The 22,353-nt window shown below is 38.2% G+C and overlaps 1 protein-coding gene across 1 annotated transcript in view; it reads right to left on the reverse strand.

Annotated features, from left to right (window-relative positions):
- The window catches only part of RanBPM (Ran-binding protein M), a 683,537-nt gene that overhangs the window by 71,518 nt on the left and 589,666 nt on the right, over window positions 1–22,353 (reverse strand). Inside the window, exon 7 of the mRNA XM_089595272.1 lies at window positions 2,500–2,680. Within this exon, the coding sequence (XP_089451398.1) occupies window positions 2,547–2,680 (134 nt within the window). The 3' untranslated portion in view covers window positions 2,500–2,546. The remainder of the gene's footprint in view (window positions 1–2,499; window positions 2,681–22,353) is intronic.

Genomic DNA, 22,353 nt, shown 5'->3' on the forward strand with positions numbered 1-22,353 from the left:
TGTGACCTGCCTTCGGGGCAAAATTTAGTCGGATCGAAGTGGGTATTCAAGAAGAAGGTAAATTTAGACGGAACGGTAAATACAAGGCCAGATTGGTAGCAAAGGGGTATAGCCAAACCCAAGGTATCGACTACGAGGACACATTCTCTCCTGTTGTAAGATTTACATCTCTAAGACTACTCTTCGCATACGCTGCACAACAAGGACTGGAGGTATTTCACTACGACGTGGAAACAGCTTTTCTTCATGGAGACCTAAGCGAGGAGGTGTATCTGGAGCAGCCGGAAGGCTTTGTTGATTCTAGTCAACCAACAAAAGTGTGCAAACTCAAGAAAGCCCTTTATGGGTTAAAACAAGGAAGCAGAGCTTGGAATCTCAAGTTGCACAAACTCCTGATCTCCTTTAGACTTCAACAAACTATTTCAGATTCGTGTATTTACTGGTGGAGAAAAGGTGCTCAAATTCTACTTCTAGCAATATTTGTGGACGATATACTGGTGTTTAGTGACCTAAAATCAAATGCAGATGTTTTGAAGAAAAATTTAGAAAAACATGTGCCAATCAAGGACTTAGGCCCAGTTCAAAAATGCTTAGGCATAAACGTCGAAATTTATTAGGTCAAAGGCACTGTTAAGCTGGGCCAAAAGGATTACATACATAATTTATTAAAAACTTTTAATATGCAAGATTGCAAGAGAGTTACGACGCCAATGGATATGGGCTCCAAGCTCGAAAAAAGTCTGTCACCAGGACAATCAAAGATGAACAAGATACCCTATCAGAGAGCAGTTGGTTCGTTACTCTACCTTGTGCAGACGACAAGACCCGACTTGGCTTACCCAGTAAGCTATTTAAGTCGCTTCAACAGTTGCTACGATCAAACGCACTGGAACGCTATTAAGCGTGTACCGAAATACTTAAAACTAACTAGTCACTATCGACTTGGGTACAGCAAAGGCAAGCCACTAACCCTTGTTGGATATTGTGATGCAAGTTGGGGTGCATTGATAAATGAAGGACGTTCCACATCAGGTTACATTTTTACCTTTCAAGAAGGAGCCATAAGTTGGAACAGCCGCCGACAGGCCACTGTGGCCTTGTCCAGTACCGAAACTGAGTACCTGTCGCTGTCAACGGCTATCCAGGAAGCTATTTGGCTTAGAAGACTAACCATCGAACTCAAGATCCACCCCCTTGCACCTACTGTAATTTACTGCGATAACAAAGGCGCAATCGATCTCGGCAAAAATGTGCAGTTTAGTCCAAGGACTAAGCATATCGAAGTGAGACATCACTTCGTCAAGCAAAAGGTCGATGCCAAGGAGATGGACGTCAAGTTTACACCAACCACGGAAATGATAGCAGATCCTCTGACGAAGCCAACAACAGCAGCTGCTCTACAGAAGTTTAATAGTGCCTTAGGAGTGGATTAGTGCATTAAAAAAAAAACATATATATATATATATATATATATATATATATTTTGTTTTAAGGACATTGATAATCAAAAAAAAATATCTATACTTTATTCAATTGTTGTTGATTTGAAAAAAAAATAATATTGATATTTTGTTTTTCTTTTGTAAAAGGTTATCTCTGTGTATATTTTGTTTTTCTTTTGTAAAAGGTTAAACCTTTTTTTGAATATCTTATTTTTCCATTGAAGGGGTGTGTTGTAATTACAATCAGAAAAATAAAAGTACATGTACACATACAGATACACATACACTAGCGTTACAGACACTCAGTACCCGTAGCTTAACCAGAAGCAGTCAGTCCGCTGTCGAATGTTGCGCTGTAAACACGTCCCTCATAATCTATATAATAAACTTACACTTATATTATATACTTAAACTAAAGTGGTGCCTAGTTCTTTACCCCCCCCCCCTTTTTCCAGTCCCGCAGGCACCTACCTTCATAGTATTAATAATAGTTTATATTGTATGGATGATTGGTAAAGCCGAATACGTTGAGTTTGTAATCCTTTACATCTAATGAAAATGCAATGTATTGAAACAGCTGTCACGTGTTAGTTTTTTTTTCATAAATAAAAGTGTGAAGATTTTTGAGTAAAAGTAAAAAACGTTAAGTTATTGTAATTATTTTAATTACTATCATTTGAAATCTATGAAATAGACATACTTTTTTCTTGAAACTTTTGTTATTCAATCGAAAATTGTTTTTCATAGTCTCAAGATTGAAGAATATCCTTAATAAAAAATAAATTTATACTGAAGTTCTGCGACTCATAAAGCTTTTTATTGCACAATATGAAAAATTACGAACTTACCACTTGTATTTTAAAGTTAAAAGGAGTATACATATTGACAAACTTTGCTTCGACAAAAAAAATCAAAACATTAAAAGAGAATTATCGATTACATCAATAATTAAACTGTTTCATAATACACATTGAATATAAGATTTATTTAAACTACTTGTCCATTCACAATTTCAAGGTCTTACTTCGTACTAAAATAATACTAAAATAATACGTACTTTGATTGTAAGAAGAAAAATAAACATGGCAGCAGAAGAAGACATCGTCAATATTTAGTAATATCATCCACTGCAGCAAAACCACACGCTCCAAGTCCAACATTTGACATGAGACGAATAAGCTCTTTAGCATGAGAAACTGCTACTTCAAGTGGTGGTCGTCGCGGTAAGTTACTTGATTCTAAAAAATAATTGATAGGTAGAAATATTACTATTTAACACTTCTTCATTAGTTTTAATATAAATAATCTCTTTTATTACACCTCGTAGTATTTACATATTATTAAAGTTATTACGCGTTGAGTATAAAATATAAGTGTATAATTTTGCGTATTGAGCTAAAATAAATTTTTTTCCAGATTATAAGACTTTTTTAATGTATAAGACGATCTATGTTAAAGTAATAGTTATTTTTAAAGATGGACAATAACTAAGTTCCTCAATAAATTTATAAATAACAATAACTATAGTAATACGTAGTGCGGAGAGCGGGGAGAGACTTATATGTTATATATGTCGAGTCTAGCTATACATATATGCTTACAGCGGCCGCTGTACATGTATAATTAGTGCTGACGGTACGTAGCACGGAGAGGAGCTACTATAGCCGAGTACAGCTGAAGAAGGCCAAACAAAAGAGAGCCATTGAGTCCTTCAGTGCGCGCACAGGAAGAGAGAGAGAGAGAGCTACGTATGGTAATGTGTATAGTCTTATACATGGCTGTACTACTACAGCGGGGTTGAAAAAAAGACTTGTTACACCTTTTTTGTTCTAGCTTCCATTTGCCCAAAACTCATAACAAGAGAAAAGGAATGTCGTTCAAAAAAAATTAGTTTATATAGTAATAACATATTAATTGATATAATTCATAATTAAATCTCATTCATAAATAAACAGTTAAAATTTAAATGAATTAAAAGTGGGTTACAAATCATACTATAACAAAAAGTAACCGAATATCTTATATCGGGACCCCTCATAGCAAAGTGGGTAAGGTACCTGGTTCGTGTGCAGGAGATTAACAGTTAAAATTGGCAAAAAAAGTGTTATTTTTTCTATATTTTTATACTTAAAATGCTGTAAGCCGTAGGATCAATGTATCGGCTCAGGATTGTACAAATACTAAGACTAACTTTAGCACATCTCCTAATCACGTTGTCAAAGCATAGAAGGAGCAACGTATTTATCAGAAAAATCAACAGCTAAGGAGAACAACTAATTCCGTAACGGTTGTACACTCAATTACATAAAAAAACTCATGCTGCTTAACTTCACTGTTCAGAAAAACTTTAACTGTCTTGTGGAAGATCTGCGTTCGATGTTATCTTATCTTTCTGTAGTTTTTATGTAAATAACTAGATTTAATAACAATATTTAATAAATATTCGAAATATTTCGAATAAAAAAGCGTTTAGTAACATTGGTCTTTCCACCTATATGTCAACAAAACGGTAGAGTATCAAATACATCATCAACTGTAATATAAAGAAAGCTATTGTTCTTTAAGTTTCTTCTTTTTGACACTATCATACAGCCAAATTAAAGGATAGAGTCAAGTAGCCAAGGACTCATTGAACAGATAAATTATGCACGAAGCTTTATAATCAAAAACTCTAGGAAAGAATTCCAATGACAATCCATCACTACTGCGGCTCCACTACAAGAAAAGATGGTGCTACATCGACTGACCTACTTGGACCACATCAACTAGACTGGAACAGCAGGAGTCATACGAAGACAGCAACAACGCAATAATGCCCTCCAGCTCACTAAGAAAGTAAGCTCGGGATGAAGAGGATACTGATAAATACTGCCATAACAGCGTATCTAAAACCATGGTCATCAACGGAGATTGTGGGTTAGCAGATGCAACATCAAATCAGCTAAGAATACGTCAACATTTAGCCTGATCTGGCAATCCTGTAAGTAATGACCGCATGTAAGCCTCACATGACTGCTTAATCTTGAGTTTTTCATCTTTTTAAGAGTGCGCTGAATTCAGCCAGTTCAACTAAATCTTCCAAGCATCACATCCTATTATATAGGCGATCTCGACGCCTACATTAATCATATATGCCAGCAGTTAACCACAGGACTAGCGCTTTGCGGGAGTGCTCCTCACGATAGGTGCATGCAAATCAAGGGTCTCAAATTCCACCTTATGGCAAGCTGCTTGAGGCTCAAAGTCCTGACCATAAAATTTATCTATTATCTATTTTAGTTCAAGAAAAACATTTTACAATTATTGACAGTCTTGACCATATTCAAGTTCGAACAAATATTTCCAATGTAAATATTATTTTTATCTATTAAACCATGTAGCTATGTAGATGTTCTATCATGTACAAATAATTTAATTATTTTTAATACTCACATAGTCTGCCATAATGGAATATAATTTACTGCATAAATGTTTATCTGATTTAACTAATGTTAAAAAATTTGAATTCACTAAATTATGAACCACATACCAAAACTGATACCACACTAGTAGTATGTTAGTTCACAAAATTTAGACAGTATAACAGCTATGTGTTGTACTGTTACATCTAGATATCTAGTAATTTAAAATGGCTTTATATTTTTGGTTAAAATACAAAAAATGTATTTAAACCCTCTTTTTTCTTTCATTAAAAGTGTATTAAATATTATTTTATTCTGTGAGTTTATTGAAAGTTAACAGTATTTTTTGTTCATGATGACGTACACTGTTCTATTTTCAGTTAAATCTTTACGATTATGAGTTACTTAAATTGGGTAGATTAACTGACATTTCCATTAAAATAAAAAATAAATAAGATTGAACGCACCATTCATCGTACAGGTTTAAAAAATATCGTGACATCTACTAAACGCAAAGATTTATTCTTCAAATACTTTTAATAACCTGTACGCTTTTACTACAAAAAAATCCACGTTATTTCAGAGGAATTAGATTCCTCACATTGAGCTTGATAAGGTTATGTTAAGGTTGTGAGATTGTTTAACAAATGAAAAAGTAATTATTAAAAATGTATATTTTGACGTTAAGTTTTTGTAACTTTTTGATAAAAATATTTTTAAAACTTCAAGTTCATTAAGATTTCCCAAAAAACGGGCAGCATTGTTATAAACTCAATGAAAATTAAAATTTTTTTTTTTTGACGTAAAAATCGACCTTCATGAGTTTCTGACGGTAATGAAAGCATATTACTTAAATTTTCGTTTAAAATGAAGATATGTCACAGTTTCGATTAGTGCGTGTATTACGAGAAAATTAATTAGCATTTTTTGAGAGCTACACGCCTCTAAACAGCTGATGGCGCTGTCATATTGATATATTCAGCTTTTCACTACCCAACCTAAGCATTATCACCTGATACGTATACGTAGCTAGTAACCAAATTGTTCGAGGGATTTAAGCTTTACTTGCACTCATTTTTTCTGGTTTCATGTTCCTGAAGTGTGATAATGTCGAAAAAAAAAGCTTTTATGAATCCATTTGACGAACCTGTTGGCTGTAAGTATTGAAAATGTGTTAAAACATCATCTTGAACAATGTACTCTATGTAAGCAAAGTTAGTTTAAACATTGATTAAATTTTAGTATTTGTTTTTCAGATTTAAGAAATCTAGCAGATTTGCATCTCATCCCAGGGACTGATATGTGGAAAATTAAAAGTGCAGATAATAAATCTCTCATATGTTCTAGTTATCGTATGGAGTTGCAGGATTATACTCTGATTAAAAGTTAACAAAAATCCGATTCCAAATATAAATCAATTCAAACTTACAGTACTCATTCAAGATGCTGTGCCCAACAGTGGAATGTTAACAGATATGATAATGGAAATGGCCCCATTCAAATAGAAATTGTAAATCTAATCAGTTTTATTACATAAATAATAAAATTTTTTTTTATTTCGATTTGTTTTATTTATTTATGTGAATAGATGAAAGAGATCCTCGTACATTTCTGCAATCGTCGATGAAATTCAAGAAGTTGTTCACAAATAAATCAAGTTAAACTTTGACGTTAATCCTATCACTAAATCTGACAAAATCTTACCTGATTATATATTGTTACGTGGGAAAACCAGAAGGTAAGGAGGTGCTTCGCGAGAACGATCAAAACCTTGGAACCTTAAAGACTTTTATTCAAGATACTTATTTATAAGGCAAAGACGCGTGTGTGTTCCCGATTAATTGCTCGATCTCTCCGAGTGTTCTCTTCGTTCTCCTCCCTGTCCCAGTCTTCTCTTCGTTCTCCCTGTCTGCCCCAGTATTCCCTTCGTTCTCCCAATTTTGAAGCTTGCCGGGCCTTATATTACCTCGTTCCCCTCCCGTCGGTACCCTCTCGATAAGGTAGCTTTGTGATCACCAGGGGGAGTTAGTATGATATGCCTAGCATATTGTACGTAACACGTCCGAGGCCGCGACGTCGTCGCCCTCGACGACGCTGGCTTTCTGATGTTTACGGTACTAAGCCTGTGGATTTGTTGCGAGTGTGCGTGTGTGTGCTGTATTGTATTCTGTTGTTTGTGTTGTTTATGTAGTTTAGTATCCTACACTCATTCTTCCATTCTTTTGGAGAACCGCTGTTCCCTTTACATTAATATTTTTGCTCTCACAATCATTCAGTCTCTTCTCATCGTGTGCTAAGTGTATAACAATATTGTTTTTGTATGCGCTTTGTCTTACATTACAATTATATATGAAATTGCCGCGAAGCGGGCTTCTGCTTACGACTACTTTACATTAAGTGTGATTTTACAAAGTGGTTTTTTTTTTTTTTTTTTTTTTATACTTTCACTTGCGCTTATTTATCAAAAAAGAGATAAGAAAAAAAAAATGATTCCGTACAACCTTATCATTAGAAGAAAAAAAATTTCATTGTCCTACGGACTGCACCCCTCGGTGTAGCCGAGTGACTCCCGGCGCTCATTCTCATTTTTTCATTGTTAAAATGGTATTTGTTGTTGTTTTTTTTTTTTTTTTTTTTTATATATATTACTCTTACCTTAGTGTCTATATAACCATACTTTATTATTATTACATAATTTTAATTATTATTGTTAATATTATTATTACAATGCTTTATCCCTATATTTTACTTGTTATTTCGTGTCCCTTAATTTTATTATTTTCTCTTTTTTTTTTTGGTAGTAGGGATCACTTGTTACGTCGTATGTTTTATGTGGACCCAAGACCCGTGGAGGATGCTCCCGTGATGGTTACCGGGATGTTAGCTAGGTGTCTCGCTGTCCTCTTCTGCATTTCGAGGGATGTTGGCTGAGGCGCTGAGGAACTCGTCGGTACAGTCCCTTCCCTTTCTGCGTTGTCTCTGCGTTGTCAACCTGCGAACATTCTAGCCAGATTTAATATCAAGGGGCCCCCCCATTTAAGGAATCCGAATGACCCTGCCGCTAAGCCTAGAGTTATTTCTGCTGCCGCCCACGCGTACTCCTTCCAATCGGATAGTTCGCTTTGTGTCTGCAAGAGTTCGCGCACGCGTTGGACTATGTCCATTATTTTTGTGCTAGTTTTTAAGTTTTCCTCAGCCCCGTGCTCTTGATTACCAAGGTCCTGTAACCCATCCCTTTTTATTATTATACTCATTAGCTCCCGTAACTTGCCCCCTTTTATCCCTTTTATACCCTGTATTATTTTTCCTATACTCAAGTTCGAGTCATTAAACTTCATTATTTGGCTCTTGCCCTCTTCTGATCCCGGACTTAGTCTTGTTTCTGATGCTTGAGCCGTGCAATCCTCTGATAAATTTATCACTCTTGCGTCTGTAACTTTTAACGTTTTATGCTCCGTATGCTTGCATTGCACTTGTATTTTCTCCTCTCCCGTAGTGCTGAAAGCATGCTGGTTCTTCGCATGTAGGCGTGTCCAATAAGTACCTCTTAATTTGGCCAATATTATCGGGCATTCCTCTGGATATTTTATTGGATAATCCAGGATTAATTTTATTTCGCACGGGTGGTCTTCTTCTATCTCATGTGCCGGTTCCAACAGTGTGCAAATGCGTTTTCGTCCTATTTTTTTGCATTTTTGAACAGTTCCTGGCGACACTGGTGCGAAACTTTTTGCGCTTGTGCTGATTGCCACATATTCGTATGTTGGCTGTAAGTATGCCACGATGTCTGTTGCATTAAACCACTCCTGTTCCACCGGTAACGGAGATATTCTGAGGAGATTGAAATCCTCTTTTGTCACCAACGGTATCTCTATATAATATATAATTTTTCCGTTAAATGCTATGGTTGCTGCCTCCACAGTTTCCCCGATTTCTTCCTCTGTTGTAGCGCTTTCCTCCCCCGGAAACTTGAGGTCCGATCTTAACTGTCCTGCCAAAATTTTGGCCTCCGATATGGCTATTAATGTTTCCTCCGGTAGGTGTATTACGCCACGGCTCGCTAAATATACTATATCAGCTGCCTTTCTAAATTTTGTTGCGAGTTCTTTGGCTATTTTTTCAAATTCTTTTACCATGTTTGATAATTTGTGCATTCCTGTTATCCAGTCTGCGACTATTGTTAGTCCTTCTTCCTTTATATTCCCTGCTTCTTTTTCGCGATTTTTCATTTTCTGTATTTCTTCTTCGTAATCTCCAAACGTTCAGATCGTTATATGTTCCGTTAAATATTTGTTTGTGTCTATTGTAGTAAGAGGTTTTGAAATTATTAATTCTTGTATTTTCTCCTTTTCCGCACCTGTTAATTGTCCTTGAATTATTTGCACATCTGTGGTGTGACTATATATTCCTTGGCCCACTACTGCTCTATAGGCTTCTTGCACTTTTTCCCTTGTTTGCAGAACTTTCTAAGTGGCCCGATTTATTTGCCCCGTACATTCGTCCTTCTTTCTTAATGTTACTGTGCATTTCCAGCTGGCCTGCCTCTGCGCTCGTAAAAATTGTCTCGCCTCCTCGATCAGCTGGCTCCAATCTACGTACCATATAACTTTCCACGTTGCTGTGGCCGACTGGACTGGACCCAGGTTTTCCACTATTATTCCTGGATTTTTTTTTTATGAATTCTACTTCTCCTATTTATTTTTTTCCTTGTGCGGCTTCCGCCCTGAAACAAAAAAGGGTAAGTACTTCTCTTTTTTGGTTCTTGTGATTCCCCCTTTTTTGGATTACTAAAAAGAGTTTAGTTATGAGTGGCACCCGTATGTGGTTCCTAATTTCCCTTGTGAAGCCTAACGTTTTGTACAGGCAATGACAAAAGCCTAAGCTATAATCTTATTACGTGAACGAGTTGTATATTGCGGGTCAAGTTGGGAGTATAGCTCTACCTTTACATATCGTGGTGTGTTTGCGCAGCGTGAAAAAAAATTTTAAAAAAATACGTACTACATAGCGAAGTAATTATTATATTGTTATACGGTTGGGAACGGTAAACAAGTATTCGTTAATTCGGGTTATATGAGGCTGTTTGTCCCAACATTTTTACAATACTTTTGCTAAGAAAAAAAAAGGGATAAAAGGTTGTTTTTTTTGGTTCGTTGAAATGTTTTGAACACTTCTTTCTTAATGTTAAATAGCTGCGATTCTTAGTAAACTCATAAAATACAAGCCTAGACGTCCTTTCCTAAAGAAAGTGAACTGTACAACATTACTGCACACGTGTTTGGAACGAGAGAAAGCATGTATTGGCATTTATAGTTGACGCGAGCCGATTATTGTGCCCTGTTCGCTCAGTCGTATTCTATGACTCTGTGTGTTGTTTATAACAGAAAGACGCCCTTATTGCATTGAGTCCTCCGGACTTTTTCTCAGTGCTCTCCGGATCTTTCGCCCGAAAAGTCCTCGTCGTCCGCCGGTTTCAACTTTTGCTTATATTATTTGATTCATTCTTTCTAATCTATACTGTCATCTTTTTATTCCGGTTTGACGGGTTTTATGAGCCGACTTCGAGATTTTGCGAGTTTGAATCGCGATTGTTTGCGCCAGCCCGGGTTTAAGGCTACCGATGGGAGTATGTGTGCCATCCTGGATGGGGCCACATTGGAGGAGGCATTGATGTGCCTCCAGTGTAATCATGTAAGTGTCTCTTTTTTTTTCTTCTGGTCCAATTACGTTGTGCGTGACCGTATGTAACTTCCTTGTTTTTATCCTTTAGTCCGTGGTGTTGTATATTTGCCGACGGGTGCCGTCAGTCGGGCGCGTCCGCGGGGCCCAGCTCGTGGTGGTTGAGGGGCAAACTGCGTTTGCCCCCATTATCTACTCGACCCACGGGGCGGTAAGTATCCTGTTTGATATAACTCATTGTTTATTTTCTCTCTCTTCTTTTTTTTTTTTTTTTTTTTTTTTGAGTGCGTCTTGTGATCTTCCTGATTTTCTCTCATTTTTGTATTGCAGTTGGGGATGCGGCTGGTCGTGGACCCCTTCAAGTTCTTCGGCGTCCCTCGTCCTTTGCGTCAGTCCGGGTGGCCGACCGACGCTGTACCTCGGCCAGTGCAGAGGTACAAGTATCGTGGGGGAGTCGTCTGTTGTGACGTCTACTGTCCTTCCAGGCAGTTGTTCGTCGCAGTTTTCCAGGACTGCCCCTGGGGTCCACTTTTGCTTACCCCCGGTCGAATGATCCGTACCCGCTGTGACGTCCTAGAGTCAGGGGCGTCTTGTGCCATGGCCTTAGGTTGTACGTGCCATGGGACTTTCCTAGTGTTGGTGATTGATGTGGTGGCGGAAGATCCCGGGGGATTTCCCCTGGAAGGGCGGCCCTGCATACGCGTGAGTGTTGTCTTCTTGTATGTTATTAATTATTGATTCCCTATCGGCATACATTGACTTTTTTTTTTTTTTTTTTTTTTTTATAGGTCCAGCCTGCTGACGGTGGGCTCTTTGTTGTAAGTAGGGAGGCTGTGGCACCCCCTTCTTGCGCTAGCTGCCGCGGCATTCTCGGTGCAGTGCCGACGCCGGGACCCGCAAATCCAATAGCTCTACCGCGTCGGTCCCGTGGGCGGGGACGGAGGCGGGAGAATGCTTGAATGGTTCCGTAAAAAAATAAAATAAAAATAAAATAGAATAAAAAGTAAGAAAATAAAAGATTTATTGAAACCAACGGCCTTAGAGTTTTATTGTATTGCCAATCTTTTTTTTTTTTTGACGTCGTTCTGTTATACAACTTTTCTTTTAGTTTTGAAAAAAAATTCAGTTTTGTTTTCATTTTTGGTTCGTAATAATTCATACCATAATTTTAACGAAACACGCACATTAGTTTATTAGCATGCTTCATCATTTATGATGTACAAGTTTTTATATTCACACATCTATATATGTCTTCTGCATTCGATTTGCAATAGCGTGCATAATTGGTAAAAAAAATTTCATTCATTACTTTATTAAAATACTCGCTTTAGTTTGATACAATTTTTTTTTTTTTTTTTTTAATTCCCTTCTCTTTCCTATTTCCCACTTATATTTTCGCGCGCGTTTGAAGGCCACTAAACCTTTATCGTAAGCCTACTTGATCCCTTTTTCCATGAAAAATTTTCGCGCCGCGTCCAGGGGGCCGCAAAAATTTAAGTGAAGTCAAATGTTTAATGCCGAACTTCCTTGTTCTTTATTTCATCACCCTGTTCGCATTTTCTGGCAGTGCCTTTACCATGCATGCTTTTTTGATCTTATATACATGCGATATTCTTATTTCATCACCTCTCTGTAGTTTTACGTTTTTGTTAATATAATTGATACCTGTAATTTCATACGGGCCCTCGTATAGCGAATCATATTTCCCTTTCGATGGCTCTTTTAATATGTACGCCATTTCTCCTTCCATAAATAATTTGGCGTTAAGTTTCCTGTCGAAGTAATATTTGGATCTATACTTGCTTTGTACCTGTTTCAGCGCTGCTATTGTTCGCATTTGTGTGAGGGTATCTGTGATTTGCTTAAAGCATTTGCTATACGTTTGATCTGTTTCAACCCTTTTAAAGCTCGAGGGGATACGTGCTCTCTGTCCGAAGAGAAACTCGTACGGAGTGTACCCCATGCTCTCATGCTAGGATGTATTATATGCGAGCATGCATAAAGGTATTAATTCATCCCATTTTTTGTTTTTGTCGACGTACGCCTTGAGATACTCGCATAGCACATGGTGCATTGTTTCTATTGCTCCATTACTCTGTGGGTGGAATGCTGTGCTGCCGATTTTATCGATTTTGAACAATCTTGCAAACTCTTCTATTGTTCTAATCATAAAGTGTGTCCCCGTGTCTCATAATAATTTTTCTGGGGCTCCAAAATATGCCATAAAGTAGTTTAAGAGAGCTTTTACTATCTCTTGCGCCGTTGCTCGCTGTACCGGCGCTAATATTATGTATTTTGTCAGCCAGTCCTGGATTGACAATATATGCGTATTACCATGGTCTTAAGGCTTATTTATTGGTCCATAAAAATCTGTCGAAATTTTCTCAAATGGTCTGCTCGGTATGTCAGTAATGGGCATCGCCTGTTTGGTTTTTACTCTTACCAGTTTTTTCGTTTGTCACGATTCGCATCCCGCCACAAATTGCCTAACTTCGGGTCTCATGTTTCTCCAGTAAAAATCCTTTGCTATCCTATTAAAAGTTTTGTTGATCCCTCTATGTCCTCCCACCGTTGACTCATGGTACTCTTTAATAACTTTGAATCATTGATCTACCGGTAGCACAACAAGCGTGTTTGTGTACAAAGTAATTATAATATTCATTTCCTTGAAAATTTCTTCTAGCTGCTCGATCAAATACATCCATTGGTTTATGTCTAGAATCACGAGGTCCCTTATTATTCTAATGTTTTTTAAACTATTGCTTTTTACTAATCCCTGGAGTGATTTGAAGCATATCTTGATGTCTGTCCGTAACGCCCTGTCATCGAAGTGTTTTTTCACGTACATGCGTATGACCGATACTTTTCTTTTTCTAGAAAGCATGGCGATTCCGACCGCCCTCACTTCGTGAATCATCATTATTGGATAAATGTATCCCCGCTCGTAGAGCGAGTCAATTGTCTCTGTATCCGGGACGTTTTCCACTACTGTACAGAAGGCTAGATTGTCTAGGTATCTAAAGGGGTGATCTTGTACTTTCTTTACTTTTTAAAATGAAGGGGGGTCTGATCCATCGCTTGGGACCCATGGTGGCTTATCACGCGGTTGTCGGGTTCTGCATACCCTATATTTATCTAGCGCGCTGAAGTTCTTAAGATCACTCCCCTCCTTTTGATCGCTTTCGCTTTCTTCGACTAGAGCTTAGTTGAGTCCCCTGCTCTCTTCTTTGCTTCCCGAGGCTATTGTCGATGTGCTATCGGAATCAGGTGGTGGTGGAGGGTCGGGTGGTGGTGTATCCCTGTCCTCGTGCACCTTCTCTGTTGCGCTCTCTCCCTCTTTTTGTGCGAAATTTTCACTGCTCGTCTGTCTCTCTCCTTTTCCTGACTCATCATTGGAGCTCTCCCCGTTGCTCATACGTCTTACATCACTATCTCCTGTTTCGTGTCCTTCTTCGCCATTGCCCTGCTCACTAGTGCTGACTCTAGTATCGTTCAAATCTTTCCCACCAGCTGAGCCCTTTTCACTATTTTCTTCGTGGTCTATTGTCAGATGGCTGCCTTCATCGTATTCTATCAAAGCCTAATAATAATCATTCTTGAGGCGTATGTGTTTAAATGTTTCCCCTTTCTTTTTTTCCCTATAAAATGTTGAAAGATTGTTCTTTCTCTTGATAATTGAAAGTGGATGCATATGTTTACTTTATGTATTTGAGAAAATACAAAGGCGCATTTCCCGTCCCCAAACGCGTGGCTCTCCTTTAAGATATTTTTTGTGCCCTCTGGGTCTTTACGTTTATTTATCCATTCAGAGCTAAGGAGCGTTTTTCTCAGTCTGTCCTGTGACATTTCCAATCCATATAAAAGTATGAGGCAATGAAAGAGACAGCTTCCGTCCCGGGGTACATCGACTAACGTGAGCCTCTTATTCGGCTCTGCGCAAGAATCTCCACATTTACGAGTCTCCCTATCTTCTCCTTCGCTCATTTCGACCGACGTTGCATAATTTTTCCTTGACTCATTTGTTGGTGGCGAATCGTTTCTAATTCCCGTGTTCTCATTTCCTTTTTGGTTTTTACTGTCCATTGAACTTTCTAATTTTTCTACTCTTTCATTTTCATCTTTCCATAGGTCTATTCTTAATCGTTGTTTACCTTCAACCGCTCGTTTTTTAACGTCAATTAGGACTTTTGCCCGAAATCTGCCACCAAGGCCGTTTATTAGGTCGTAAAGGTGTGCATCGTGTCGGATTGCACCGTTTGTACGCTCAGTATTATTATATATGTTGGTGCCGTTGGTGAGCGGGCTATTCATCGTATGATCGTCCCGTGCTAGCTCCTCTTCACTCTCTTTTTCCTTTGGTTCGCTTCGTGCTTGGTCGGCTCTCTCCATCACTTCGATCTCCCTGCTTTTGAAAACGCCTTTCTCCATGATCTCGGTCTTTTCTGCTGTTTCGTCTGTTTCCGTCAGCTTTCAGATATTGCTTGCTTCTTCTTTGTCTCTCTTTTTCTCCACCGCTTCGGCTGCTAGGCTTGCTTGTATCAGCTGTCGACCCCAATCATCAAGTTTTGGACTATGGTTTTCTGAATCATCATTTGTTATTATTAGTGTCCCGCAGTTTGCAATTATAATATCTCCTGACGGACTTTCGTTGTGTTCTGTGATAGAGAATGGTGCTTGCTTCCTTGTAAGTGTGTCTAATTGACGCTTACGAGTTTTCCGTTCTTTTGGTCCGATTTTGTTTTTCTCGATTGCTGGTGTGCTTGTAGTAGTTATTCCTTTTTGAAAGCCTGGTTCTTTCTCAATGTAGCCTAATTTTCTGTCTGCTGGCCCCTGTGAAATAAATTTTCCTTTTTCTGTAACATCGCGTATTTTCAACTCATTTTGATTCCATAGTGCTTGCAGCAGCGGCGAATATCTTTTGCTAGGCTCCTCTGATTCGGAGTCCGCATCGCCGTTTTCTTGACCTTCTGTTCCCATATCTGAATTTTTTTTTCAATATTTTCACCTTGATATCGTTTCTTTTTCTGTATTACGACGTTCGAGTTTTCTGAGTCGGTGCAGCGGATTTTTATTTTCTTCCGATTACCTTGCATTCTTTTCTTAAGAGTTGCCCGTATTTTATATATGCGCGCCGGTGGTTCGCTGCTATCGGCTAGTTCTTCATTCTCTTGTTCGTCCGCTAGCTGATATAGCTCTTGGCGTGGCCGTTCGGGATTCACTTCCCCTTCTTGTAATATTGGGTTTCATGATAATGCGTCAGATGGGATGGGATGGGATGCTGTTGTTTACGCCCGGGCGGTATATGACTTCGAACTCATACCCTTTTAATTCCGCTGTGAGCCTATTGAAACGAATGTCTGGTTTTTTAGATGAATGAAAGTGCTTAAGCGGCTCGTGGTCTGTAACTACCGTAAATTTCCGTCCGTATAGGTTTGGCCTAAATTTCTCTTTTGCAAATACAATGGCCAAAAGTTCTTTGTCGTACGTCGGGTAGCGGAGTTCGCTCCCTTTGAGACAGCGAGACGCGTACTCACACGGTCTATCTTTTCCGATCTCTTCTTGGCTCAAAATTGCTCTAATCGCGTTATCCGATGCATCCGTCGTAACGATAAAAGATTTTTCTAAATCCAGGGCGATAAGTACAGGTCCGCTGCACAATGTATCCACAAGAGTTTTAAATGCCTGCTCCTGCTGATCGCCCCATTCTAATTTCGTGCCCGTTTTTAAGAGATTTGATAGGGGTTGGGCAATTCGTGCATAATTCTTGATGAATCATCTGTAATAGCCTACGAATCCTAGAAATTGTTTTTTTTTTTGCATTTGTTGGTTGAGGGTAATTTCTAGCTGCCTCAAGTTTCTTTGGGTCAGTCATTATCTGTCCATTGCCTACAATATGACCGAGCACTTTCGCCTCTCTTTTTAAAAATTGACATTTCTTGTGCTCTATCGTGAGGTTTGCGACTGCGAGCCGTTTTAGCAATTTCGTAAATCGTTTCCCGTGTTCCTCAAGGTCAGGGGCAAATACCATTATGTCTTCGAGATAAACTTCTATTTCATGGCCTTGTAATCCTGCTAGTGCTAGTGCGATAGCCCTTAGAAATCTGTTTGGTGAGTCCTTGTACCCCATAGGCATCCTTTTGTATTGGTAGTGCCCATCTGGGCCCGAAAATGCGGTTTTATGTGCATCATCTTCGTGTATTTTTACCTGAAAAAATCCCTGATTTGAGGTCCACTACCGTGATGTAACGTGCTGATGCTAGATTCTCTAAAATGTCACTCTGAAACGGTAGCGGGTAACATGACCCTACTGTGACTTCGTTTAGTAGTCGAAAGTCTGTGACTACTCTCACTCTTTTTTCATTGTTTGGCCCTGGTTGTTTTGCCACTATCCATGTATTTGAGTTATACGGGGAGGTGGAGGGTTCAATTATCCCTTGTTCAAGAATTTTTTTAATTTCGACTTTCATTTGATCCCTTAATGCTGGTGGATATCTGAATCTTTTTGCTACGATGGGTTTATCCGACGTTGTTATAATTCGGTGTTTTATCAGGTGTGTTGCCTTGAGAGGCTCGCCGTCGAGGCCAAATACATGAGGGTTTGACTCGATCAGTCTTCTTGCATGTTCTATTTCTTCCTTGTTGCAACCAGCTGTGTCTACGAGTTGCATTATTTTGTCTACCTGTTTTTGTTTCTCAAACTCCCCTTCGTTTTTTGTAAAAATTTTAATTTTTTCCTCGTCATCTCTTTTTTCTTTATTAAATAATCTTATCATTGCTTCCCCCAAGCTTTCGACGTCGTCCCCTTCGACGTCTTCTGCGCGCTTCCGGTAAATTTTCCCATATTCTAGCAGCTCTACTTCCGGAACAGGCACGTATTTTATTTCGTTACTTGTATTAATGCACTCTGCGACTATTTTACCATTAACATTCCTGGCTATTAAGTTCCCGAACAATATTACTTCCTCTATTTCTTAGAGGGGTATCCAGCCATTTTCTGAATTATTTTTGCTTTTTCTTATTCGCGCATAAATTAGTTGCCTCAATCTCGCAGGTATTTTAAAACACTCTGGCCTTACCAATGGTATCTCTACGCTATCCAATTTAATCGTATTCTCGGCAGCGCTTATTTGGCCCCGGTATCGCTTAAAAATACCCCACCCTATGATTCCTTCCGCGTCAATTGGGAAGTCATGGGGGACTACATGTAATGTGCACTCTAATTCGTGCAACTGAGCCTGTACTGTGCCCAACGTTTTGCGTGCTCCGTGAGTCACGCCGATAATAGCTACTCGATACCTACTGTCTATTAGCATGTCTGTGCTTAGAAAATTAACCTTTACAATCGAAATCTCTGCGCCTGTATCCGCATAAAAAGTCGCCTTTCTATTTTTTAACTGTAGTCCCTGTAACTGGACCGATGGTGGGCCATGCCCTGTTCTCGCGAGTTTTATAGTTATCTTGGGAAGCTTCTCTATTTCTTCGTCGCGCTCTAAAAGCTTGGGTTTATCATTATCTATATGTGTGTCCGGCGCCTTTGTCTAATTACTCTTCTTGCGGGCTCTCCTGCCTTTTCTTGTGCGTTTACCGCTCCGTTGTATCGGAGTGTTGTCCTGCTCTGCCGTATTACTTTTTATTTTTTCTTGCACTGTGTAAGTACTCGGACTGTCGTTGTGCGTCTTCTTCTCTACTATCTCTTTCTTCACCTTTTGCGGCCTCTCTCTCACACATTCTTCCTCACCAGACACACTTTTCTTTATCTCTTTCTCTAGTTGATGCCCGACGTTTGGGGAGCACGCCGAACATCTTGCGAGTTTAAAGCTGCCGATACGTTCCTCCTATTGTCAGGGCCGTATGCGTTGTTTTCTCGTTGCTGTGGGCCCCTATCTCGTGGCGGCTCTTGCCTTATTGGGTCCCTATTATAGCCGTCCCTACTGTCTTGATTTTTTTAGTCGTTCCCATAACGGTTGAATGATTCCCTGTTGTTGTTATTATACTGGTCACTGTAGTCGCGGTTGGTGTAATAATTGCTTCCTGTAGGTTTGTAGTTATTATACCTGTTATTGTAATCATTCCTGTCATAGTAGTTGTTATTTCTATCATTGTAATTGTTATTTCTGTTATTGTAGTTATTATTCCTATAATTGTAATTATTATTTCTGTTATATTGTTCCGCTGGGCCATTATTATAGCCCCTGTTGTAGTTATTGTGATTATTGTTTTTAAAGTTATCATTTTTACCCCTTTAATCATAGGCCTTTTTTGATGGTATGGGTATTATTCACGGGTTGGTTATTTCCCTCGTTTGGCCGTCTTTCCTCTTCCTCTATATCTTGCATACGTAAACGACAGTCTCTCGCATAGTGTCCTGGTCTCTGACAATAACTGCAATTTTCTTTTAACTCTCTTCCGTTGTCTCGCGAAGTTTTTCTGTCATTGATTACTGCTAGTAATTTTCGGCATTCCTCGACTGAATGCTCGGTTCGGCCTTCGCAATAAATATACAGCGTTTTACGTTTACTGCCGTCCCTTGTTCCCCGTTAGTGGTTTCTGTTGTGTTATCTTTTTTACTTGCTAGGTTTAATAGTGGCCCTCGCTCGGTTGTTGCCTTATTGTATGCAGGCAGTGCACTTACTGGTATTGCGTGTCGTAGACTGAGGTCACTCTCTATTTTTAATGCCTCTATGATTGCTTCACAGAGAGTCCTCGGATTTAAGCTTGTGATTTTGCACCTGTATGTTGGGTGCAATCCATATGTAAATTGTTTGACTGCTTCTGCCTCCACGCCTTCCTTTAGGACCTGCTTTTGAATCGGCAGTAAGCTTGGATTCGAATCGTGCAGCATCGTGAGCCTGTTATATAATCGTTGTACCATTCCGCCGTAATCTTCTATCGATTTCCGATTTTACTGTCTGATTATCTTTAATTGTGCCATTAAAGTGTCCGAATTATTTATACTCCCATATCTGTTCAAAAGTTCCCGAAGAAATTCCTGGACCGTGCCGAATAAAGCCAATCTAGGCACGAAATGCTCAGCTGCCTTTCCCTTCAGTCTGCTTGCAATGCTTCCAAGAAAAAATAATTCATATTCTGGACCGATCATTTGAGCAGTCATTCTTACCATTCTTTCGAATAGCGGCAGATTGATTGGGTCGCCATCGAAGAACGGGATGCTATTTGCCATGTGACTGAGCGTGGGTAGAATGTTTTGTTGTAAATTTTGCGGTCTGCGTGGATGGTTATGATTACCCGTAGCTTGCATATTTTCTGTATATAGGCCCATGGTTAGTGCTATATTGTCCCTATCCCTATGTTCATTAAAATTGGTCCAGTATGTGTAATTATTAGTCAACGGTGGTTCTGCTGCCATAGACACGAATCCCTTTATTTTTCCAGGTTCTTTGTTCATATCTCTTAATCCGTCCCACAGCTGTTGAGCATATAAGTCTCTCGTCCCGGAGTTTCTTGTGCCTTGATATTCGTAACGGGGTGTAACGTGAATCGACCGCTCTTGTTTCTCTGGCATGCTCCATTGTGTTGATAACATATTTGTTTTATTTTTTCGAGTTCCACGTATTTCTTCAGTTTCTCTTAAGCTTCGCTCGATGACTCGTTCACCAGAGAGCATATCGTACGTAACAATATTATTATAATGAGATTCTTATGAATTTGAAAAATGCTAACAAAAAAGAAAATGATCAATGAGTTTTTATGATTCATAAAGAGTAATTATTCTGTATCACTTCATGTTTTTCTTTTAATATGGAAATTTTTTTTTATACATCACACAGTACATTTATTTTTAGGATGAAAAAGCTGAAAAAATCGTCTCTTTGTTGCCAAGCAGATGGTCTACGAATAAAATTAAAGTGGAATTTATTGTTTCTAAGTGCCTAGTCAACAATGCCAAGAATTAAAAAAAAATAAAACTAATCGTGATGATGAAAACAAACCAGGTAGACAATGTTAAAAGCACTTGTAATAACTAGACATCGATTTTTATAAAGGTAAGGAAAAATTCAAGATAAAGATATAAGAAAGTTGCAAAGAAAGATTTTACATCAGTTATTCAAGACGACGGAAAGCAAATTTGTGTTAAAAAAATTAGTTTTATGTAGTTTATTTAAGCTGTATAAATCTTTCAAGAACAAATTTCCTTAAGACGAAATCAGTTCTTTAAAATTTGAAATGTTTAGACCAAAACATTGTGTGTTAGCTGAAAACAGCGGCATATACACTATGTGCGGACGTTTAATGTATAAGGGTCCCCACGGTGCCCCGGGCACCACGCTTTACTACTCGGACTCAAAATAAGAGTATTTTTAATTAGTATCTTAAATAGTAAGGTATTTTACATTAGAATTTTTTGTATTGCCGTATAATTTATGAACATATACCTGTAGGTCTAAATATCATGGTAACGTAATTCAGTATGTGTGATTTTCAATGTTGTATGGCTTTTCCTATGGAAAGTAACGAATATCAAAATTTTTAATTATTTCAGATTTTAATACTCGAATAGTGCTGCTATTTGTTTCTCTCATACCTTTTTTTTAATTTCTTTAAAGTAGAAAATACATTTTTTGGTTTGTTAATCAATAAATTTTAGCAATTTATAATAAATTTTTTTTAAGTTTTTGCTATCGGAATTAACTTTTTATGTTATTTTAAATTTCCAACGTAATTTTTTGTTTTTATTTTGTCAAAACTTAACATTTTTTAATGACTATAATATCATAATAAAGGTATAATTTACTTCTTACTTTTAACTTCTAAAGTAAAAGAATGAATATATCAAACTTGAATTATTATTTTGTACAATGAATTGTTTGCCATGAGTTTTTGTGGTTTAGTAATTAATATATGTTTATAATTAAAAATAAGTGTTCATTATTTTTTACAATTGGATTTCCGTTTTTATTTCATTTTTAAAATTAAACATGAATTATAATTACTTTTTTGATTAATGTTAATATTTTTTTAATTTCTTATAATGTTGATGAACAACAATTACTTATACTTTTTTCCCGATCATTCTTTCAGAATTTTCCTTGTTGATTCAAAAGTATGTAAAGCAGGGGCCACCGTGCATCTGAAAAGAAGTGGATCATCTGAAAGTTTGTTCGTAGCTGCAGCACAATGACCAACTATGATTCATGCACATGCACGCTGGCCTATGCTGACCAAAAATAAAAAAACCAATATTATTTTATATACAAATAACTAGCAATATTTCAAAATTCCATGGATGCAAAAGCTTAACTGGGAACAGCTGTACTAAGGTGTAATACTAGATACTAGAACAACTTAGAATTAATACATATAGTAAAGATAAGAATCCATACATACTACGCCGGCAGTAAGCAACAACTTTATGTAACACGCAGAAGTGTTAAGCGCATTAAACCTAGCAGAGCAACATTATCAATTGTCAAGAAATTATCTGATTTTTACCGTTCATTTTCGTGGAAGCATGATTTATCGAGTTAATCCCATTATCAATTTCATGAACTATCTGCAATAGCCTGATTTGTAATCTGCTTAAATTTTGTTACTTTTTCAAATTGTTAAAAGTGGCCTTTGGGGGTGGGCGACTTTGAACAAGGGGGGTATAGTTAAACGCAACCGCTGTCACTTCGGGAGAGCCAAGTCGTCCCTTCGTGGACAAACGATGAAGGTGGTATCGCCCTGACGTCGTAGGTGCAGTGGGTACGCTGGCTTTGTCAAAGTTTATAGCGTTGAAGGAGGGTAGTGTCAGAGCCGTAATCTTTTACGACCTAGTTGACCTTGCTGGAGTTTTCGATGTCACCTTGAAGATCGTCCCGATGTTGAGA

Source organism: Copidosoma floridanum, unplaced genomic scaffold, assembly GCF_036245765.1.
Source record: "Copidosoma floridanum isolate Cflo_tuat_1 unplaced genomic scaffold, Cflo_Japanese_pri ptg000002l, whole genome shotgun sequence".
NCBI lineage: Eukaryota > Metazoa > Arthropoda > Insecta > Hymenoptera > Encyrtidae > Copidosoma > Copidosoma floridanum.